Below are 19,738 nucleotides of genomic sequence, written 5' to 3' on the forward strand. Positions count from 1 at the left end.
CATCAGGTACCCATCCATGGACATAAAGAAGGAAACAATAGACACTGGGGAATATAAGAGGGGAGAGGGAAAAGAGAGAGGGAGAGGTGTTGAAAACCTACCTATTGGGTACTATGCTCACTCCCTGAGTGATACATTCAATCATAGTTCAAACAGCACATCAACGAATATGCCTTTGTAACAAATCTGCACACATACTCCCTGAATCTAAAATAAACTTGAAAAAATAAAGAATGATGAAATCTGTGCTCTTCTAGAAATAAACATATTTATTCACAAATAATTTTAATAATTGAAATAAAAAGTAAAATTCCACCCCAATTAATATAATTAAAAGATGCATTTCCATTGATAATTTTACAGTTTCTCTTTCAATATTTTATAAAAATTTGTAACACATTTAAGTTGTTGAGTAGAACAATGGTAATGTTTGAGCCCAACTATGGTAATGATTTTTGTAGTGATTATTCATTGCAAATAAAAATCACATAGAACTTTATTACCAGAGGAAATAAATGGTTAACTTACCTACATTTATTAATGACAAAGTAATATACTCATATGAATCATAAGAGATACAATTCTGGAGAGTAAATGGAACTTCAATGTGAGTTCAGGGACAAAAGAAGTGATAAGAAATCTGATAATCTGTGTATTTTGAATTAATCATGTTAGACATGGGGTAACTATGGCATACAAGCTATTAAAATTAAATACTCTTTTCTGATGTAATTCTGGTTTCATGGAAAACCTGAAGGAAACAACCACAGCTTTTGCAACATTTTTATGAAAGTTAACTTAAAAGTTTAAATGTCATCTCCTTATGTTCCAATATTATTCATATCATGTCTCTTTTTTGTATAATGATGAAATATAGCAGGAGTTTGTTTTATTTACTCAACAATTATTTCCTTTTTTTTTAAGTTGGCAATAATTGCGCCTCTGATAAATCTCATTGGCGACGATACAGTCACTGCGCAAAGCTAACAATTATTTCTTAAATATATACCACGCCCCTGGTCTTTGCAAATCTTAACTATTCTCTCTGTTACACTAACCATGCAAGAGATACAGGGAGATCCTTCCTTCAGGTCTCACATTTACTTAGTTAATTTATTGCTAAGGATATTAGATGCAGAGCATATATTCATATGTAGAGAGGATAGGACTGCAAATGTTTGAAATATGTTCCTCAGTGTCCCCACAAGAAATTATATATAGCTATACCCATATATGTATCTAACGTTGTTACAAACATCTCACATATCCAGTAAACAAATATTATAATAGCAATAATAATACCAGTAATATCTGCTGTTCATCTCCTCTTTAGTTCTGATTTATCATATAACTTTCATCAAGGCATTCAGATTCTTAAATCTTTTCAAATACCACACTTCCCATGAACTTCTTGATTATCTTCTTCATCAACCCCGATATTTCTTTCTTTTCTTTTTTTCAATTTGTTTCTGGTCAATTTTACTGTTAAGAACTATTTGAAAAGCTACATTTTCAGGGCTTTTAAGATTTAACAATTCCAGATAAGGGAGTATAGGCCTGTAATGACATTATCAGCATGCTCTTCTTCTCTTGACGCATTATAAAAAATAAGTATGTGGACACATTTCCTTGATACGTGTTGAACTTTAATTTAGTGTTATTTATTGGAAGCTACTCATTCTCATATTAATCTCAGAAAGGTATTAACTATGTTTTGCTCTGGTCTTGCTTTAATTCTAGGCTTATGCAATAGGCAGGTAAGATTTCTTTATATTTATATTTTTATATGTATATATATGTGTGTGTGTGTGTGTGTGTGTGTATATATATATATACTTTTAAGTTATGGAGTACATGTGCAGATCTTGCAGGATTGTTACATAGGTACACACATGCCATGGTGGTTTACTGCCTCCATCCCCCCATCACCTACATCAGGCATTTCTCCCAATGTTATACCTCCCCAAACTCTCCACCCTCCACTATCCCTCCCCTAGCCCCCCACCCCCCAATAGTGCCCAGTGTGTGATGTTTCCCTCCCTGTGTCCATGTGTTCTCATTGTTCAACACCTACCTATAAGTGAGAACATGTGGTGTTTGGTTTTCTGTTCTTCTGTCAGTTTGCTGAGAATGATGGTTTTCGGATTCATCATGTCCCTATAAAGGACATAAACTCATCCTTTTTCATGGCTGCATAGTATTCCGTGGTGTATATGTGCCATATTCTCCTTGTCCAGTCTGTTATTGATCAGCATTTGGGTTGGTTCCCAGTCTTTGCTATTGTAAACAGTGCTGCAGTGAACATTCGTGGGCACGTGTCCTTATAGTAGAACGATTTATAATCCTTTGGATATATACCCAGTAATGGGATTGCTGGGTCAAATGGCATTTCTATTTCAAGATCCTTGAGGAATCGCCACACTATCTTCCACAATGTTTGAACTAATTTGCACTCCCACCAACAGTGTAAAAGTGTTCCTATTTCTCCACATCCTCTCCAGCATCTACTGTCTCCAAGTTCTTTAGTGATTGCCATTCTAACTGGCGTGAGATGACATCTCAATGTGGTTTTGATTTGCATTTCTCTAATGACCAGTGATATGGAGCATTTTTTCATATGTTTCTTGGCCACATAAATATCTTCTTTTGAAAAGTATCTGTTCATATCCTTCACCCACTTTTGGATGGGGTTGTTTTTTTTGTTGTAAATCTGCTTTAGTTCTTTGTATATTCTGGATATTAGCCTTTTGTCAGATGGGTAGCTTGCAAAAATCTTTTCCCATTCTGTTGGTTGCCAGTTCTTCCTAATGATTGCTTCTTTTTCTGTGCAGAAGCTCTTAAGTTTAACTAGATCTCATTTGTCTATTTTGGCTTTTGTTGCCATTGTTTTTGGTGTCTTAGTCATGAAGTCCTTCCCTATGCCTATGCCCTGAATTCTATTGCCTAGGTTTTCTTCTAAGGTTTGTATGGTGTTAGGTGTTATGTTTAAATCTTTAATCCATCTGGAGTTAATTTTTGTGTTAGGTGTAAGGAAGGGGTCCAGTTTCTGCTTTCTGCACATGGCTAGCCAGTTTTCCCAACAGTATTTATTAAACAGGGAATCCTTTCCCCATTGCTTGTTTTTGTCAGGTTTGTCAAAGATCAGATGGTTGTAGATGTGTGCCATTATTTCTGAGACCTCTGTTCTGTTCCATTGATCTATATCTCTGTCTTGGTACCAGTACCATGCTGTTTTGATTACTGTAGCCTTGTAGTATAGTTTGAAGTTAAGTAGCATGATGCCTCCAGCTTTGTTCTTTTTGCTTATGATTGTCTTGGGTATGCAGGCTCTTTTTTGGATCCATACGAAGTTTAACATGTTTTTTTTCCAGTTCTGTGAACAAAGTCAATGGTAGCTTGATGGGGATAGCATTGAATCTATAAATTACTTTGGTCAGTATGGCCAATTTTACAATATTGATTCTTTTTAATCATGAGCATGGAATGTTTTTCCATCTGTTTGTGTCCTCTCTTATTTCATTGAGCAGTGGTTTGTAGTTATCCTTGAAGAGGTCCTTCGCATTTTTTGTTAGTTGTATTTCTAGGTATTTTATTCTCTTTGTAACAATTGTGAATGGGAGTTTGTTCATGATATGACTCTCTGTTTGTCTGTTATTGGTGTATAGTTATGCTTGTGATTAATGTGCAAAAATCACCACTGATATTTCTTTAGGTCATTATATTATTTAACATTTATACTGTTCAATAGCCTCCAAATTGGTCCTTAGACCTATAAATGTATCCTCTTACATATGCCTGTCACACTGCCAGTAAAATAACTCTTTACAAATAAATCTGCTTGTATTTGTATTTTGTTTAAATCTTCGTAAGATATCTCTTAAGACAGGGAGCGGTGGCTCATGCCTGTGATCCCAGCACTTTGGGAGGTCAAGACGGGTGGGTCAGAAGTTCAGGAGTTCAAGGCCAGCCTGGCCAAGATGGTCAAAACCCTGTATCTACTAAATATACAAAAAATAGCCAGTTGTGGTGGCAGGCACCTGTAGTCTCAGCTTCTCAGGAGGCTAAGGCAGAGAATTGCCTGAACCTGGGAGGCAGAGTTTGCAGTGAGCTGAGATCGTGCCACTGGACTCCAGCCTGAGCAACAAAGCTAGACACCATCTCAAAAAAAAAAAAACAATCTCTTGAATGGATAGAATAGGGAGTTTTCACAGAGCTGATATAATAAAAGAGAAAGTGGACCATGGGAATATATCACTTATTCAAAAACATATACATAAATTATCTGTAAACTCAATAAATAAAAGTTAAAATTACATTCTCAATAGTTATAAATTTAATTCTGCTCATGTTTTTAAACATAATTTTTAAAACATACAAGTAAAATAATTATTAACTGTAGCAATTTGGATAATCAACTTGTAATCAAATAATTATGTAAAACATGTAAATTTCACTGAACGTCAGATTGGTGCAAATTAAAGTCTAGCAAAACAAAATAACTTATCATATCAGTCCTACCATTGGATGATTCCCTGGTGTGTAAATCTTTGTGATTTGCAATCACTTATATGTGCATATCCAAGTTCCTAAAAATGACATCCAAATCTTTCTTTAATAGACTTATTTCTCTTCACTTTTCATACAAATAAACATGATTATCAATATCAGTATATCATATGTCCTGTTTTATGTATTTGCATATTTATGCAATGTTTCATGAACTAGTCCATTGTTAAATTATCATTTATCTTATCCATACAGCAAAACACTGCTGAGTTAGGAAAACTTCCATTCTGACTCTTCTAGACCAAGTTTGTTGTTTTGGGGTACTCACAATTTCTGTGAACAGCCTGTATTTTATTTCTGTTCCAGCTGCACTGTGATGTAGCTATCTGCTTACACATTTGCATGGCTTTTTCTCCAACCAGAGTGTGAATTCCTGGAGATGACAAATAATGTATCTTTCACCTCTCTGTCCTCCTCAGATATTTCTAATGTCTATTCAAGCATACATGTAATAAATAGAAGTACATATAATAAGAACCCTTAGCCTTACTTTCTTCATCTGAAATATTTGCTCTCTGATACTCTTCATGTTAGGAGTAAGAATGTGTCCACTGTTAAAGACCAGAAATGAATCACAAGTCTTACCTTCTAGCCTACTGATTTTCATTCTGTACTATTAGGGGCTACCTTAGGCCTTATCTTGTGGTATAATCCTCACACTTTAGGTATAAGAATTAAATAATCATGAGTCGAAAAGTCTTGACAGTACAAAAACAATTCCATTTAAAATGTATGCTAATATGAACTTCATTGTTCTTTTTCCTGACAGAATTCTAGCAAAGAACATTTGCATTTGAATACATGCCATATTTAATCAATTCTTTTTTCTTTTTTTAAAATGTTTTATTTACATAGGTTTTTGGGGGACAAGTGGCATTTGGTTATATAAGTCAGTTGTATAGTGGTGATTTGTGAGATTTTGGTGCACCCATCATCACTTGAGCAGTATACACTGAACCCAATTTGTAGCCTTTTATCCCTCACTGCCTTCCCACTCTTTCCCTGCCGAGTCCTCAAAGTCCATTGTATTATTCTTATGTCTTTGCATCCTCATAGCTTAGTTCCCACTTATGAGTGAGAACATACAGTATTTGGTTTTCCATTCCTGAGTTACTTCACTTAGAATAATAGTCTCCAATCCCTTTCAGGTTACTGTGAATGTCATTAATTTATTCCTTTTTGTGGCTAAGCAGTATTTCATCATATATATATATATATATATCTCATAAATATATCACAGTTTCTTTATCCACTCATTGCTTAATGGAAATAAACCTAAATAGTTACAGACAATTGGTCTTCAATGAAGCAAACAAAAATGTAAAGTAGGGTAAGGGCACCCTATTCAACAAATGGTGCTGGGATAATTGGCAAGCCACATATAGCAAGATGAAACTAGATCCTTATCTCTCGCCTTATAAAAACTCAACTTAAGATGGATCAAGAACTTAAAACTCTAAGAACTGGAACCTTAAAAATTCTAGAAAATAACATCTAAGTCATCTATGATAAAATCTCTGTGACTGGATATATCTTACAACTAATAGTAAAGAAATAATTGTGTTGTTTAAGTTTATTTCTTGTGGACATGTCCAATGATGGTAAATCTTATAGTACGTGAACTATGAAATGGCAATGACCATAGAGAAGAAGGAAGTGTGTTGAGAAATATTTCAGAGATAGCATTTTTGTGACTTGGAAAATAAAATATGTAACCATCTATATAGTCAGGATAATTATAGCTATGTGAAGACGTAATTTAAATGTAATTAAAATCTATTGTTGTCTTTTAAAATAAATACTATTGATGAAATTTTGGCCAAAGAGTTTACGTGGATTTGCCTTAAATCACAGATAGTGACGTAGGCAAAATCTGCTATAAAAGAGGAGTTTCGTTATCTGTCTGTTGGTTTGTTGTATATGTTCTCCACCTAAATATTAATATTACTCCTTAGTGACCTAATATTAAAAACAAAGAAACAAACTTTTTTCAAAGTTAATATTTATGTTTTTAACATTTGAAGTATAAAATGTGTTTTGCTGTAGGCCAAAAATATCCAGAACTAGCTCTAACTCCCACATTTTAAAAGATGGTTCTGCTTGGATTGCCAATAATAATAATAAGTGGTTCCAAAAAAGTGAAAGTTGGTAGATCAGAACAAATTTTAGAATACGGGTTAGTTTATCCCTGCAATTTATTTCCAGTGTTCTTAAGAAGATTGCTTGTTGACATGTTTAATTGATTTTTAAATTTGTCATGACTTTTTCCTCGTTATTGACTTTTCTGTTGAAGAGATTTTTAGTTTGCAATGAGTAATTGCTCATATGGTTGATTCCTTGGAGTGTGGATGTTGAAAAACATGAACTGTTATGCCAAGATATTTGTAAGGAACTCTGTAATTTGTTCCCATTAAAAGTGATGTGTAAAAATGCCCTTCCCACACTGATAATTACTGTGCACAACTAGAGACATAATATAGTTTTTTCTATGTATTAATATAACACTTACTAATGGAAGAGAGGTAGTATATGTTACTCTCTTGCACAGTGTTAATGAATCTGTCAGAAAAAATCTTGTATTTTAAAAATTAAACTGAATTATAAAACCATTTAGCCATACTCTTTATTAAAGAAGTTAAGGTATCAACTGTGAAATATTACTCAGGCCATGGCTGAAAGGCTTAATATTCTTAGCATTTCAATTCTAAAAATGTAATTTAGTGAGTAATGTATATATGTTAATAGAATGTTAAATACATATAGGGAAAAAAAGCACTCTCAATAAATGATGTTGCAAACATTGCTATATAGTTTGGCAATGGAAGCTGGACATTTATTTTGTAAGCATCCATTCATTCGACAAACATGTACAAAGCAAATAAAACCAAATAAATTTAAGACATCAAATCATATAAAGTTGAGACAAAATATGTAATGGATATATTTTAGGATATATTTAAGATTTATTTTTACTGCATTTATTATTAAGTTGCCTAAAATATGAATATAAAAATGTGAAAATATAAACTATTTATTAAAAAGTTTTTCTGCTATATAAAATTAAATGACATTACCAAATTACTATTTTTTTGTAAATTTTATCCTTTGGTTGCTAATAATTTTAAAATTTGGAATATCTTATAAATCATTATGGAAAACATTAACATCCAGTGGAAGTAAGAGAAAATAATAGAACAGAAACCTCACAGAAAATAGTTAAAAATATCATTGAAAATTAGATACTTACATTTTACAAATCCCTCTGTTTCTTTCTTTTCTGTCCCTAATTTTCTGGTTGGAGCACAAATAAATCTACTGTCTTATATAACTCAGCATTAGGATGTTTTCGAAAGCCAATCATGTCCAAAATGTATTATTACAGAGATAAAGCTTATTTACACAACTGTCTGGATGATTTATTCATTTTTAACATATCATTTCACTGGATGCAAAACATGGATAGAGAAGTGAACTTAAATGCCAGGTCTACAACCTGTGGTTCAGTCACTTATACCCCTTCCTTCATTCTGAATAGCCCTTTCCATTCTAGCAGGCCAACAAGGTCACCAACTGCTAAGACGGCTTATTATTGATAATTGACATTCCCTTTGAAACAAGCTGCCCAGTAGAGTCTTTATCTTACTTACCATTACTAAAAATAGCCAGGAAAAATATAGGCCTTCTTACTATATAGAAATTGTGAGAAAAGTATTATATTCAGCATGTGATTTGGCATCATGAAAATTTGTTCCCTAGATCTTAAAGGGTGACCACCGCCTTCTGTTGCATTTGCCTTACAAATATTGACAAGAATCAATTGCATTTGTAATTAATATAAAAAGATGAAAACTGAGAATCCTGACTTTTACTGAAGTGTTCAGATATAGAAAGATGTACACACTCTTGATAATATGAGAAGAGAATTTTCCTTGAACCCTTTGCATTGTCAACTGCGAGTCCCTCAGAAGCTGTGTTTGTTGAACCTAGCGTCATCTTCATGTCCACTCTCCTAGTCCTTACACTGTGCTCCTGCTAGTGGGGCTTGCAGGCTGCATCCCCCAGATGTCCTTTCTGACTGCCTTCCTTTTAGATTCTCCCAAAGAAAGTAAGGGGGTAAAGGAGTGGAGGGGGAGAAGGAAATACGGGAAGGAAATGGAAAAGAGAGAAAAAGAAACTCTCTTCTTGATTTTCCAATTTCTGTTAGTGTGCCTTTAGCCACAATGGATACTTGGTGTATTCCAGCTTTCCATGATAAATTCTCCAGAGGCGGGAGTAGCCGTCTAGCACAGGCTTCTTTGGACCAAGTTTGAGCATGCCACAGGACACTGGATATCAGCTGAGTCCTAACCCAGTCTCAGAGGCCCAGGCACACTGAGAGTTATGTCTCTTCCTTAAGGGATTAACCACTGACTGAGCTGCTTCCACAAAGCTCTGAGGTTCTGTGAACAATGTTTCTTCCCTGTCGTCCTCCAATATCAAGAGCAATAGCTGCTTCCTGAAGTCAACAATCTTTAAATACTGTAATAGAGTATCACCTCTGTGCTCTTTTGTGTCTCTAGTTGCTAACATTTCATAAATTACATCTTGCAGAGCATTTGTTTTCCTAAGTGGATCCTGACTGCTAAACACTCGTGACAATGTGGACTAACTCACAGTTCTTGAAGGTTCTCCAAGTGCTCTAAATCCGCATATTAATCCCAATATGCATACCATAAATTCACCAGCATCTACTTATCCATACATTTAATAAAAATGAAAAATTTTTTTAAAACTCCTCATATGCCACTGATGATGAAATAGATAAAAAGTTATATAAACCCCAAGCCTCAATGACTTCATTTAGATACACAGTGAGTCTCTTCCTGATGTCAGTAAGTACACAAACATTGTGAATATTTAATCTCAATAAAAGTCCATGAGGTTAAAAGTACTATCCAATATTAGAATGAAGGAAATCAAGGACTGAAAAAGTTAAATTAACTGACAAATTAAAAAGCCAGGGTCAAAACACCAATCTCGGTTTTGAAAAACTCAAACTTATTGCTTTTCTAATATTATTACAGACACAAAGAGAGAAGTTTAAACAAGTAAATACAATGAGAAAATTGACATAAATCATAAGGGTGTCACAAAGAAAGCATCAATGGTGCATATAATTCAATACAGAATTAAGAAAAGAATAAATTTAAAAAAGAATAAAATAAAAGGCAGTTAAGCAAAACAAAAAACACATGCAAAGAACATGAACAGAGGTTAAAAATCATCTTATAAGTATCAGTAAGCATCTCTACCTCAATGGATTTTAGGGTTAGCGTGATGATAAGCAGTAAAAATAAAGTGAGAAAAGAGGGTTAATTTAGAAAGGCTGTGATTCATAATAATTGTTCTAAATTATTACCTATACATGTTTATTGTGTGTGTGTGTGCGTGTGTGTGTGTGTGTGTGTGTGTGTGTAATGGTGTAATGTAGATAGAAATACTAATTATGTTCCAGGAATTATTTTAAGCTCCTTGTACATGATTCCAGCTTCTTTAATACAATTTCCCTAGAGTCCTGTGAAATTATTATTTTGGTCATCTATCAGATGACATAGTACCCAAAGTTCCAATGACATTGGACAATGCAATAGCAGCAACAAAATAATAAAGAACAAAACAAAATAAACAGGAAGCAGAAAAAATAAAAAATTGACAAATACACATATGTAGAGATATACGGAATTCTCATTCTGTACACACTTTGATGATGGTGTGTCATTATAAATAATGGAAATTTAATTTTGAAAAGAATCATAGTTTTCCCAATGGATACAGAAATACAGTGTAACTCCTCTGCATTCTTCACTAGGCTTCTGAAGGTTTTACAGGAAACTAAATGTGTGTATTTTAATAATACTGTTACTCATATCCACTTAAAGCTATACAAATTTATTTTAAAGAAATTGGCTGCAAATTTTGAAATATGTTTAATCCCATTCCTTTAAATTTAAGAGACACAAAGATAAGTGAATAAAAAAAGACTCACTCATAGCTACTGAGTTCTTTCTCTTCACCCCAACACTATACCACTCCTGTGAACCATCACCTGCCACAACTTGGGGATCCTGAATTGTGCTAATAAAATCTTCCCTGGAAGTAGATTTTGAAGCTTATCACTTTTTTGAGAGCTTCTTTCACATCTGTATTCCTCAGGCTGTAGATCAGGGGGTTCAGCATGGGAATCACAACCGTGTAGAACACGGTGGCCACTTTGTCAGCATCTCCATGGTTGCCTGAGCTGGGCCTGCAATAAACAGAAAGGAGTGTTCCATGGAAGACAGTGATGGCTGTGAGGTGGGAGGCACAGGTGGAGAAGGCTTTGCGCCTGCCCTCTGTAGAGTGCATCTTCAGGATGGTGGTGAGAATTAGTAGATAGGAGGTGAGGATGATCACAATAGTAACACTCTCATTGAAAGTGGCCACCAGGAACAGCAGCACCTCATTCACAGTGACATCAGAGCAAGCAAGACTTAAGAGAGGGGGTAGATCACAGAAGAAGTGGTTAATGACATTGGATCTATAGAAGGGGATCCTAAGAGCTAAGCACAAGTGAATCAGAGAACACACCATCCCACAGAAGTAGCAGAAAGATACCAGCTCTACACACAGCTTCTGAGACATAGTGATCATGTACAGCAGGGGATTACAGATGGCCACAAAGCGATCATAGGCCATCACAGCCAGCAGGAAGGCCTCAGTGACCCCACAAGTGCAAAACAAGTAGAATTGTACCATGCACCCCAGGAAGGAGATGGCTTTGTCCTTGTTAAAGATATTAGCCAACATCTTCGGCACAATTATTGAGGAGTAGCAGAAATCCACAAAGGACAAGTGGCTGAGGAAAAAGTACATGGGGGTGTGGAGCCGAGAGCTGACGTGAATCAGTGCAATCATGCCCAGGTTGGCTAACACCGTGACTCCATAGATGAGCACGAACAGCAGGAAGAGGCAAACTCTTAACTCTGGGTTATCTGATAGTCCAAAGAGAATGAACTCTGCCACGGTGGTGCAGTTTTCTTTGCCCATGTCTCCAATTTATGCGGGATTAAAGGACAGCAAAGCCAAAAAATATCCTCCATTATATAGTCTAAAATTTAGTTTTGGCTCTATCCTGTAAAAAGATTATCAGAAGAAGTAGAATAGTTAATTTTATCAACGAAGAATAAAACTTTTGTGAAATTTTTTAAAGTTCTGTTATTGTATAACACAAATACATAAAACTTGCAGTTTAATTCAAAGATCAAACAAAAACATTAACAGTTATAAAACCTTATAGAATTCTTTTAATTAATCTTTCACGGTTGAGAGCTTGGCGCTGAATTATTAGTAAAGAGGTAAAGTTGTTTAATTTGCCTTATTATCTTATCAAATTCAAATTTCATTTGCCCAGCAGACTCCAAATATTGAGATGCTAGAAAATAATGTTTAGAATATATGGCACCCGTCTCTGAATTTTCCACTACATTGATGAGAAATATAGCTATTTAAGATGTTAACTCACAAGTGTTCATATTGTATTGATATATTTTAGATAAAGAAACTCATTTTCTAATGTGTATTATCATTTTCTCTATAAAATTAACATGGTGATTTGGTTAGTTACACTCTTCAATGTTGGCCATGATTCAGGAAATTGGCACACTTGAGCACAACGTACAGTAACTATGACCCTTCAATCTTAATACATTTATTTGTTAAATACATTTAGTGTTTTCGATCTGTTTGAAGAACTGATCAAAGATGTGCATAGAAAATTATTAAGAAAATTCCCACGGCTTCATTGAAGCAATGTGGAATATTAAAAGTTAGACATAAACATAAAATAAGAGAAATATGGTTGCAATTGTATTTTATATAATGGAAAAGCATGCAGTTACAAAAATGATAATTTTGTATCAATTTAATTATATAAAAACAGACTGTGATAAGTAATAAAATAGAAAGTTATAATACTGCAAAATTGCACATAAAGAGTATTATACATATTATAATAATGTATAATATAAATAAATGCATTTATTCTACACACACATAAATTTCATCATATATTTAATCCTTAAAACATTCATGAACATAAATATTTATTTTAAAAATGTATGAAGTTGTCTGAATTCTCACAAAACACCATTATGATGGAATGAAATGAAAAAGAATGAAAATTTTTTAAAATAGGGACACACGCTTTCCAAATCCTTGACATACAGCAAGTGTAAAGTGAGGGTGAGAAGCCTCACATTCTCTCTCCCTGACCGTTGATAGATACATCCATCATTGTAGAGGCACCAACTGAGCACTCCAGGAAGAAAAGAATCTGGACTAGAGACCAACACAGCCAGGTATTTTTTCCAATCTTCTACTGACTTCAGATATACAAGAGACATATTACTAAATGCCAGATTGAAAATAAATCAAATGTTCTGATAATATGGTTTTCTCTCTTAAAATGACCAGGAGAAGTAAGTCACAAATCTTTTCCCAAGTTCAAACTAGTAAATACTTTCGAAAATCCTTTCTTGTTTTCAAATTTAAAGAAAAAAATCTAGCTGCTAATTGCCCATAAAGCAATGTTTCTTTGTCAGGAGTGACTTGAGTCCCAGTGGCATATTTTTCAATGTCTGGAGACATTTTTGCTTATTACAAGAGGAAGGGAGTGCTACTGACATCTAGTGAGAACACAGCTAAACAATCTACAATGCCCTCTACAAAGCACATGAGGGTCCCTGCCTGCAGCACACACAACAAAACATTATCTGGACCAAAATTTTAATGGTTCCTTCGTTGAGAAACCTGCCACAGAGAGACATCTCAAAGTTCTTGGCACAAAGACAAAATAATTCCTCTTCTTCCTGCTTCAGAGGTGGTTCTCATATCCATGTCCCTCCATGAACAGTCCTGTGGGCCTCTCACTGCCACCCTCAGCACCAAGGTGGCTGTTGGGAAAGTCTCCATGCAGTCTTTTCCAGGTTGCATGGACAGAGTTAGTGTTAATAGATGGGAAAGGGGGATGAATAGAGAAAACCAGTGCTTATGCCAATTCGTTCACACTGCTTTTCATCTCACACTACTTGTTATAAGATGTTTGGTTCCGCAGATTAAATAATTCCCACTTCCCATCAAAATTGTCCCTTAATACACAACAAGAAAAATATTGTCATCAAGGAATGTTCAAAACATGGTATTTTAAAAAATATTATCTGATTAAGAGAGGATTAAAACACAGATTTTAAAAATTATCTAATACGATTACTATCCTTTTGAATTCCCCCTTCTGCAGTGTATAAGTTACCTCCATGATGAAAAAACATCAGACTTCCAGCTTCAGAAAATATAGTTTATGCTCATTCTCAAAAATACAAAATGTAGTTCAGCTAACCAATCTATTGAACAGGCGTTGCTTTTCCTATTTCTAAAGATGCTATGATGGAAATGTTATGTGTTTTTATGTGTGTGCGCATGTGTGTGTGTGTGTGCGTGCGTGTGTGTGTGTGTCCCTGGGGCTTATGTTTCATAATCTTCCCTAAACAATCATTGATCTCTGTAGGATACCACTACGTATCAAGGAAACCATCGTATCCTGGGACTCCAAAAATTATTGACCACTATGGAATATAAATAGAGTGAGAGAAAATTCAACTTATTACACATTTTTGTAATCTAACGCAATTACATTCAGAGTTCATGTAAATTGCAGAACATTGTATGCCACATGCAAGCACTGCCCCTGTGAGGCAGTACTCACATTACTATTTATGAAATTTTATTAATAGGTCTTACAAACTTTGTATTATACATAAAAGCTCCTACCTGAAGGGCATAGAATCTGAAACGATACCAAAGATCCTCCAAATATCAGAAAGGGGTGGGGATAATGAATCTCTTTTACTAAGAATACTAATAATTGCTTACATTTACTGAGTACTTCTCATGTGCCAGATACTATTCTAAATACAATTATATGAACACATTTTATCTTCACAGAAGTGATTGACAACAGTACTGTTGTTATTTCCCGTTAAAAATGAGATTCTGGAGGCACAGCAAGTGTAACTCGCCCAAAGTCACACACAGAGTCCCTGCTAGAGGCAGGCCAAGTGTGGTTTTTTGGTTTGTGCTATCTGTGCAACTTAAGGAAGAACAGAGCTCCAGAGTGGTACTGGGGGTGCAGACTCCCTGTTCAATGCTGGTGGTCACTAAATGGAAATATCTCAAGGATATCTCCAAGCTCCACTTCCTTCTTGACTAATACAGTAATGTCGACCTGAATGAACAGTCTTCAAATCACAGTCTATGTGCCCCAAGAGAAACCAACATTTCAATAATTCCATTGATGTAATCAGTTATAATCTATATGTGTTTTCCAAAACTGATCTGAGAATTCTCTGGATTCCAGGAGACTTTCTGGGTCTCCTTTTAACCTAGCATTCTCACAACCTCTTTTCTCTCACTCTTTTAAAAAGCATGGGATTTCTCTAATCCATTCGTATCTTACCACGTGCATCACTCTGATGAGAAAAACAAAAGCAAACATCCAAATCCTAAACTTGAAATGTTATCCATGAGGGCTGAAGTTATCTTTAATTGACACTTCAAACCCATGGCATGACCTGTTTCTCTAAGTTGTCTGTAAATTTCTTTTTATCGAAAGAATTGCAGTTGACATGTATTCTAGCCAATATAACCTTGGCCAGCTGTGGTGGCTAGTGCCTCTGCTCCGAGCACATTGGGAGGGGGCCAAGGTGGACAGATTGCTTGATCACAGGAGTTACAGACCACCTTGGGTATCATGGAAAAACACTGTCTCTACAAAAATACAAAAGTTAGCCAGGTGGATGGTGTGCAGCTATATTCCCAACTACTTGAGAGTCTGAGATGGAAGGATCATTTGACCCCAGGAGTTCCAGGCTGCAGTGAGTTGTGTTTGCACCACTGTACTCCATCCTGATTGACAAAGAGAGAACATGTCTCAAAAAAAAAAAATATATATATATATGTTTTATAAAATTTTTATTTTATAAAATATAAATATATATATATATGTTTTATAAAATATATATTTATAAAATTTACCTATTGGCTACTGAGTATGGGTTTATACATAATATACACATATATAGTACACTATATGTACTTAGATACATAATAGAATGATGAAAACATTGGTTTAATACCTATTCATTTTGCTTTTAGTATAATGCCAAGCTATTGTCAAAAAATGCATCTCTCTTGAAGATGAGAGTCATGATAGAAAGCTGAAAATGCATCTATGAAGAACATCATTACCAGTGATGCCTTATGTGGTATAGGCAACCCACTCACAAGAAAGCTGCATAACTTATCTATCTTAGGCTTAAAAGGGTGGGAGGTGTTTTTTAAAAGTTGATTTAAATTCAAAATAGTTGTGATTAATTTCACGGTCACTATCCATAAATTGTATAATATAAATGTGAAGCACTAAGTTTTTGATGACATGTACTTCAACCACATAAGATGCCATCTGAATAAAACATTGTATCAACAAATATTAATAAAATCAACAATTTTAAATTTAAAACAATTTTATTATTTTAAAATGTTTCCTTAGTGTGGAATAATATAAGATGGTGAATTATTACATAATAACACTTTGGGAAGGTTTATCTTTTTCTTTTTTTTATTGCATTTTAGGTTTTGGGGTACATGTGAAGAACATGCAAGATTGTTGCATAGGTACACACATGGCAGTGTGATTTGCTGCCTTCCTCCCCATCACCTATATCTGGCATTTTTTCCCAAGCTATCTCTCCCCAACTCCCCATCCCCCCATCCCTCCCCTACTTCCCCCTGACAGACCTGGTTTTTGGTAGCCTTCTCAGAATTTGAGAAAGTGAGTGACTCTAATGACTGCATAACAAACCACTCCAAAACCTATTGGCTGAACACAGCAACCTCTTATTGCTTGTGACTCTATTGCATGGGTCATGCAGGTGGTTCTGCTGATCTGTCCCTGGCATGGCTGATCTTGGCTTGTCTTGCTTGTGTGTATGCTATCAGCTGGCAAGTGCGGTCATCTAACAGAGCTTCACACTCAGGTCTGCTAGGTTGGCAGAGAACAGCCCTTGTGATGGGCATATGGGTTAATTTTCCTCATTATCAAATATGTTATTTTATGCTTGTTCACATGGCAGCTTTTCAGAATTTCAAAAGATAGTGAAATTTAGGATGCCATGTAATATTAAAACAATGTCCCAACTTTTGAGAAAATTTAAAACTGTGTAAGTACCAGATGTATATGAAGAATAAATTTTTGAATCCCTCGAGATACAGATACCAAGAGAAAAAGTGTTCCTTCCTCAGGCATTCATTATCTAAAACGCTGGTCCTTACATTTAAAAAAATGTTTTCATATACAAGGATTATTTAGTTGATTTTTTATCAAATAATAAATATGTCACTATAATTATCATAACTTTAATAATCACCATAAGGCTAAAATAATATGAACATTTTAAATAAGTTTAAGAAGCTTACATAAAATTTTTCCTGATATTATTTTTTCTTCCATAACAAAACACCTAGAAATTTAATTCTTCCACCATATTGCTGATTTAGTTTGGACTGTATCTTGACACATTGAAAAGGAGAAGGGTATACAAATTATTCAAATGAAAATGAGTTATTAAGGCAAGACAAAGATAGCATTTTTAATTCGCTGTGTTAAATAGGTCTTGATATTAATGATTACCTGATTTTTATTTTATTTTGATTAAGTTATGTAGCCGATTAGCTTTCAACACTAAAGACTACTCCAACTACCTTGAATTGAGGATTCAGAGATTATTTCCATGCTTATCATAAAAGAAAAAGAGTCATAATGGATTGATACTCTTTGTGATGTCTAACAGTGTGACATACAGGTTGGGCAGGTGTTCGTCATCCCTAATTTGGTACATAAGATTTTCTAAGATCTGATCCATTATTTCTCAGCTTCTGGAAAAGTCTATTTTAGTTTATTAGACTATCTCACTAGAGCTCCTTTAAAAACACAGTCAGGATATAGCCCATATTGTATTAAAATTTCCATTCATGTCGAGTACCTATATACATAACACAGCAGACACACATTCTGTTATGTTAGCTCAATAAAATACATACTAGATCTTTGATCTTTGACTGTGTATTGCATTCTTATCTCCTTAGTTTCACTCACATTGTTTTCTCCCGAATAAAACCCTTTTCTCACTGAAATGTGTCTCCTAAACTCTGCCCATATCCTTTTCAAAAGCCAGTTTCAAACAGTACCTATTTCATTAAGACATCCTTCTAAAATTCCCAAATGGATTTGCACTTTCTCTTCTCTCAAACTCTCTTTGGTACTTATCAATTTTTGCCTCATACAATAGCCACTTCTTCATTGTCCTATTATCAACACAGCTTTGCATCCTTGAGGACGAGGACTATCTCTTCTTTAACTTATTTTGCACATTTATAAAAGAAATTCATATGTTTATTGAGCACTTAGTTTATTCCTGGTATTTTATAAGAAAGGGATATAGAATTAATAATGTTCATTGACTTACACAAGGTGTTCATTATCTTTTAACCTTTCACAATCAAACTATGATCTAACCCATGTTATACTAATTTCATAAATGAAATAGCAACGATAAGAGAGACTATTGTTGTTTCTCAGAAGGTAAGAGGCAGAGTTAAGTTTAGTCTGTTGAAAACAAAATCCATTTCGCTCAGTTGTACAACCTTAACTCTATGTATTTGTAAAGATAGATTTGAGATCAGTAAATATGGACACACTATTTATATATGTGACAAACTCCACTAAAGTAACAGGCTCAACAAGAGAAGACTTTGGTGTCCAGTATCTTGGTGACTGCATCCTTGACATCTTTATTTCTCAAACTGTAGATCAGGGGATTCAACATAGGGATCACCACTGTGTAAAACACAGAGGCCACTTTGACTGTGTGCCTGGAGTTTTTGGAGTTGGGCACACAGTAGAGGAAGAGGATGGTGCCATGGAAGATGGTGATGGCGGTCAGGTGGGAGGCACAGGTGGAAAAGGCTTTGCGGCGCCCACTATAACGCATCTTGAGGATGGTTACAACGATGAACACATAAGATGTGAGAATGATGAGTAGTGTGCTGACTTCATTAAAGGTGGCAAAAAAGAAAAGCAGCCACTGGCTGAGGGAAGTATTAGAGCAAGAGAGTGATATCAGGGAAGATAACTCACAGAAGAAGTGATTGATTGTGTTGAAACCATGAAAAGATAACTTTAAAGCAGAGCACGTCAGTATCACAGAACATGTGATTCCCCAGGCATAGGATCCCACAACCAGCACCACGCAGAGTTTCTGGGACATGGCAACTGTGTAGGCCAGAGGGTTGCAAATGGCCACGAAGCGGTCATAGGCCATCACAGCTAATAAAAAGGATTCAGTGACCACAAACGTACAGAAGAAAAAGAATTGTATTACACATTCTAAAAATGAAATGGTTCTGTCTTTGACAACGAGGCTCACCAACATCTTGGGAGCAATGATGGAGGAATAGCAGAAATCCACAAAGGAGAGGTGGCTGAGGAAAAAGTACATGGGGGTGTGCAGTTTGGGGTTGATTCTGATGATCACAATCAACCCAATATTCCCTACCACAGTCACACTGTAGATGGCCAGAAAAAACAGAAAGAGTGGGACTTGCATTTCTGGGTAATCTGAGAAGCCCAAGAGGGTAAACGTGGTCCCACTTGTATTTCTATCTGCCAGTAACATCGTTTCTCAGAATCTGAAAGTTAGTTCTGAAAACAAAAATGTTAAGGAGAGTAAGAAAATAAGAAACGTGGTTGAGTACCTTTACGGATCCTGAAGGATGAAGCAAAATATATCTTTCAGAATCTATGATTTTATTGTTCAAGATTTATTAAATATCTAAAATGTAAAATATATTTAATGTGTTCTAATTTCTTTAGAAAAATATAATTGAGTAAAATATTAAGTTACTAACTATAATTTTTAACATTTATAAGTATAGGAAAAAGAGATTAGATATTTGTGATTACTCTAAATCAAATATTTCAGGCCTCTTTGAGCATTATAAATTTATAAAACATAATCCTAACATAATATGATGCTCTCTTGTA

General features: G+C 34.9%; 2 protein-coding genes across 2 annotated transcripts; both read right to left on the reverse strand.

Annotated features, from left to right (window-relative positions):
• Nucleotides 1–10,680: 10,680 nt before the first annotated feature.
• On the reverse strand, nucleotides 10,681–11,631 carry LOC116554551 (olfactory receptor 5L1-like). The gene has a single exon (XM_032282471.1). The coding sequence runs from the start codon at nucleotides 11,629–11,631 to the stop codon at nucleotides 10,681–10,683; it is 951 nt and encodes a 316-aa protein (XP_032138362.1).
• A 6,780-nt stretch (nucleotides 11,632–18,411) lies between these two features.
• Nucleotides 18,412–19,381, reverse strand: LOC116554448 (olfactory receptor 5D18). The gene has a single exon (XM_032282417.1). The coding sequence runs from the start codon at nucleotides 19,368–19,370 to the stop codon at nucleotides 18,432–18,434; it is 939 nt and encodes a 312-aa protein (XP_032138308.1). The 5' UTR covers nucleotides 19,371–19,381; the 3' UTR covers nucleotides 18,412–18,431.
• Between the last annotated feature and the right edge of the window lie 357 nt (nucleotides 19,382–19,738).

Source organism: Sapajus apella, unplaced genomic scaffold, assembly GCF_009761245.1.
Source record: "Sapajus apella isolate SASKATOON/1434 unplaced genomic scaffold, GSC_monkey_1.0 scaffold14, whole genome shotgun sequence".
NCBI classification, from domain to species: Eukaryota; Metazoa; Chordata; class Mammalia; order Primates; family Cebidae; genus Sapajus; species Sapajus apella.

Coding starts and splice junctions, on each gene's coding strand:
- LOC116554551 (XM_032282471.1), bottom strand. CDS start 11,631: ATGGGCAAAGAAAACTGCACCACCGTGGCAGAGTTCATTCTCTTTGGA.
- LOC116554448 (XM_032282417.1), bottom strand. CDS start 19,370: ATGTTACTGGCAGATAGAAATACAAGTGGGACCACGTTTACCCTCTTG.